The sequence below is a fragment of the Ixodes scapularis genome, unplaced genomic scaffold, assembly GCF_016920785.2.
Source record: "Ixodes scapularis isolate PalLabHiFi unplaced genomic scaffold, ASM1692078v2 PGA_scaffold0__279_contigs__length_252992795, whole genome shotgun sequence".
In the NCBI taxonomy this organism is placed as follows: domain Eukaryota; kingdom Metazoa; phylum Arthropoda; class Arachnida; order Ixodida; family Ixodidae; genus Ixodes; species Ixodes scapularis.
Genome location: NW_024609835.1, coordinates 195,173,537 through 195,177,870, shown reverse-complemented (window position 1 = coordinate 195,177,870; position 4,334 = coordinate 195,173,537). Strand labels below are relative to the sequence as shown.

The 4,334-nt window shown below is 38.6% G+C and overlaps 1 protein-coding gene across 1 annotated transcript; it reads right to left on the bottom strand.

The window, feature by feature from the left end:
* Positions 1-3,035: 3,035 nt before the first annotated feature.
* Positions 3,036-4,034, bottom strand: LOC120842882. Its single transcript, XM_040214087.2, has 2 exons — positions 4,029-4,034; positions 3,036-3,921 (listed from the first exon to the last, which is right to left on the bottom strand). Exons 1-2 carry the CDS (start codon positions 4,032-4,034, stop codon positions 3,139-3,141), a joined length of 789 nt encoding a protein of 262 aa, XP_040070021.2. The 3' UTR covers positions 3,036-3,138.
* Positions 4,035-4,334: the final 300 nt, after the last annotated feature.

Sequence of the window (4,334 nt, the reverse complement as noted above, 5' to 3'; positions counted from 1 at the left end):
TCAACCCAGTCTTGTTCTTTTTCTATGTTTTTGCTATATTTTTTTAAGATTTTATTTACTATTCCGTGTCTGCCTAGTTTCTCAGTTCTTTGATATCGGAACATTTTATTGTTGTTATGATTCGTTCTGGAAGAACGAATAAACTTTCTGACTGGAATCAGCGCTTTCCAAATTTATGTGCCGGCTGAGAGATTCGACGTATTTATTTATTTATTTCAAAATACTGCCAATCCCGGAAGGGATTATTGCAGGCATTGGTACATAATAAAAAGATACATGTGAGGCACTTAACAACGAATGAACAACACTTCTCGTCATTCAAAACATCCAATAATTACGAAAAAAGTTCATCTTCGACTGCATTGATAAATGATTCAACAGTGCCGTGACTGAACACGTGTGGATCAAGGCTATTCCAGATTCTAATGGCAGAGGGAAAAAATGAGTGTTTAAAAGTGTTATTATGAAACGAATAGTCAACAAGTGTATGGCTGTGTATGTGTCTAGTCGGTCTTGTGTTAGACAGTTGAACGTACTTGGATGAGTCAATCTTAAAGGCGCCTTGTAAAAGAAGGTAGAGAAATTTTAGACGATTTAATGTTGCGCGGTCAGTAATGGTCTGTAAACCTGCTCTTTTCAGAAGCTGTGTGGGGGAGTCAAAACGACCATACTTACGATAAACAAACCTAATTGCCTTTCTCTGAAGGCTTTCAAGTGTGTTTATGTTTATATTCGTGTGAGGGAACCAAGCAATATTTGCGTATTCAAGCACTGGACGTATAAGGGTTTTATATGCTAGGAGTTTTGTTTCACAAGACGAACATTTTAAGGTTCTCTTCAGAAGGAATAATTTCGTGAGAGCTTTATTAAATACATATTTAACGTGTGCGTTCCAGTTAAGATCAGATGTTATCAAGACTCCTAGGTACTTATACTCGGTGACTCTATGCAAGGGTTCATCTTTAAGGCTATATTGAAACTGGGAGACATTCTTTTTCTTTCTCGTGAAACTCATGGAGACTGTTTTTTCTTTGTTAATCACCATTTGCCAGTCATCGCACCAGTCGGAAATCTTTTTAAGAGATTTGTTTAGTAGGATGTGATAGTCTTGGTTCTTAATTTCTTGATATATGATACAATCGTCAGCGAATAATCTAATGTTAACATCAATGCCATCGGCTATGTCATTTATGAAAAGAAGAAATAAAAATGGAGCTAAAACGAAACCTTGTGGGACGCCGGATACTACAGCAACTGGTCGCGTACTTTGTCCCTCGTGATAAACAAATTGGAAACAATTTTTTAAGTAGTCTTCAATCCATGCAATTATCAGTCCTTCGCCCATAACATGTTTAAGTTTTATTATCAGTTTGTCGTGGGAAACGCGATCAAACGCTTTCGAGAGATCCAAGAACACTGCATCTACCTGACTTCTGTTGTTTATGCCCATCGTGAAATCGTGAAGAATCTCAATTAGCTGTGTAACGGTCGATAGTCCACTTCTAAAACCATGCTGATGTGGGAATAAGATATTGTTATTTTCTACAAATGATGTCATGACTTTGAGAATAATATGCTCGAGAAGTTTGCAGCAGGTGCAAGTAAGTGATATGGGCCTAAAATTTGAGGCTAGAGTCTTATCGCCAGATTTATGTATAGGGATTACTTTCGCAACTTTCCATTCGGCGGGTACCGAAGAAAGGAAGAGAGACTTGTTAAAAATTAACACTAAATACTTGCTAACCCATTCGGCGTATCTTTTAAGAAACATATTCGGAATTTCGTCAGGACCGTTACCTTTTTTGGTGTCTAAATTGAGTAAAAGTGCAAATATGCCTGGTTCCGTAACTATTAGGCTTCCAAGTTCTTCAGCAGTGTTGCATTGTGGTAAAGTTAAACCGTCATTACCATCATCAGCTGTAAATACCGACTTAAAGTAATTGTTAAATTCATCTGCCATTTTTTGTTTCTCTATGGAGCTCATACAATTCATTTGAGACTTTTTTGGGTTAACGTGGTTCCAAAATTTCCGAGGTGACGTTTTAATGAACTCGTGGAGGGTCACGTTATAGTACTTATGTTTGGCTTCTTTAATTTTTAATTTAAGAAGTTTAGAGTGCTCTGAAATCTTTGCTTTGTAGTCGATGTTATCCTGGATGGAGTGTATTTTAGATGACTTCCTTAGCCGCTTGAGTTTGCTTTTCAGGTGGATAATTTCTCGCGTGATCCATGGGTTGTGCTTTCTTGTTATTTTTTGTTTTTTTTGGGATGAACTGTGTAACACAGTGCGTAATAATTGATTTAAACTCGTTCCATATGTCGTCAATACTGACATCTATCTTGTCACAAAGTTCACGGAAATCATAAAATCTATGATCAAGGTACGTTAATATACACGCGTCATCGGCACTGTTGAAATCAAGTACAGTTTTGATGGTACCATATGAGAACCTAGATGTTCGTATAGGTATGGTGCACATAACTGCTTTATGGTCGGATATGCCGTTACTACTTCAACATCGGCTTGGCTCTGGGGGAAGTGGTCACTAAGAAATACAAGGTCAAGCAGACTGCTGGACGTTCCCTGCACCCGTGTTGGCTGTCTGACGATTTGTGACAGATTAAACGCAAATAAAATGTCTAATATTGCATCAGAGGTAACAGTGCCAAGTTGCAGCGAATCCCAGTTTACCTCAGGTATATTAAAATCGCCAGCCATAATAATCCTTTGATTTTTAATGTGTTGTTGCATGTAATCATATAAGTTGTACAGACACTTGTGGTCGGAGTTTGGAGGCCGATAAATGACACCTACGACAACAGAATAATGATCGAATGACACTTTGCACCATAAAGATTCAACATCTTTCACATCAGGCATATGTTCGTAGGGGATACCTCGTTTTAGAAGTATTGCTACTCCGCCACCTCTAGTCGTTCTGTCTTTTCTCAGAATGATGTAATTTGGTGGGACAATTTCGCTATCAAGTATTAAGGGATGTAACCACGTTTCTGTGATTGTAACTATGTGTGGATTAAATTCTAAGAGAAAGGACTCCAATGAATATGCTTTATTTTGAAGACTCCTTGCATTTATATTTACGACTCTAAGGTTAGATGGCAGAATGTGGCTTTCGGTTAGTTTTCGTCGGGAACATCGTTTTTTTCCACGGGAATTATGTCTTCTTTTGTCTCATCCCACGCATAGAGATGCCCATTTATGCGAACCTTATCATATGTTAAGAAAACCTTTTCTCGCTTATCTCGGTTTGCTTTAGTGCGGTCCCAAAGCTTCTTACGTATTTGCTGTACGTGTCGGGAGAAATCTTCACCGATTGAAAAATGTGTCCCTTTCAGTTTGACGCAGTTTTTCAGTATCTTTGATTTATCTCTACTATCCAGTAGTTTGAGTATGACTGGACGGATCTTGTTATCAGCCTGTTTCCCGAGGCGGTGAATTCTTTCGATGCCTGCTATTTGTACGTTTAGAATTCGCTCGAGAATTTCACCTACGACCACTTTTTCGAGTGTCTGACTGTTTTCGTTCTCTTGTTCTTTAATTCCGTAGACAATCAGATTCGACCGTCTACTTCGATTTTCTAAGTCGTCTACCTTTCTGGTAATAATTTGAACAGTCGTTTCAAGTTCAGTTATTCTCTCCCGACATGCACTGACGTTCTTTTGAATCGTACTGAGACTTTCCAGTTTGTGCTCGATCGCAGAACGTCTGTCATTTGTTATACCCTTTTCATTTTTAATTTCCTGTATGTCCTGGGCGATTTCTTTCAGTTTTTGTAAAATAGCGCCTGTTTCTGGACCAGGGTTGACCTCAACATCCCCGCTCAGCAGAAGTAGCATTCTCAGAGAGAAAAACACATCACAACACACATCACAAACACATTTATAAGGTGACGGAATTGGCTAGCAAATTTAATTTATAGATTTGATTTACATTTCGCGGATGTCTGCGCTCATAAAAAAGAGACTAAAAATAACAGCCGCATATTGTATTGGACGCAAATACAAACGAGCATTCCATGCTTTGGAATACATTAGGCTGAAGTTAAGACGTTAAATTTCTCAGGACAGCTGTCATATGCGGCTGAAGACGCAGAAGGGCCAAAACGTTCGTCGCCACGGATTTTGCCAGGGAAAGGTAGCAGTAAACCGTCTAGCATATTTTCTGCTCAAACGTGCCGATACAAACCCTATCTTGGTTTCTAAGCCAGTTGATAGCGTCAGATATGCAATTGTAGCCTATGAAAATACTTTAACGTTTGTGCTACAATAAGTACCTATTTAAGTACCTACCTGCTACAATAAGTACCTACAAT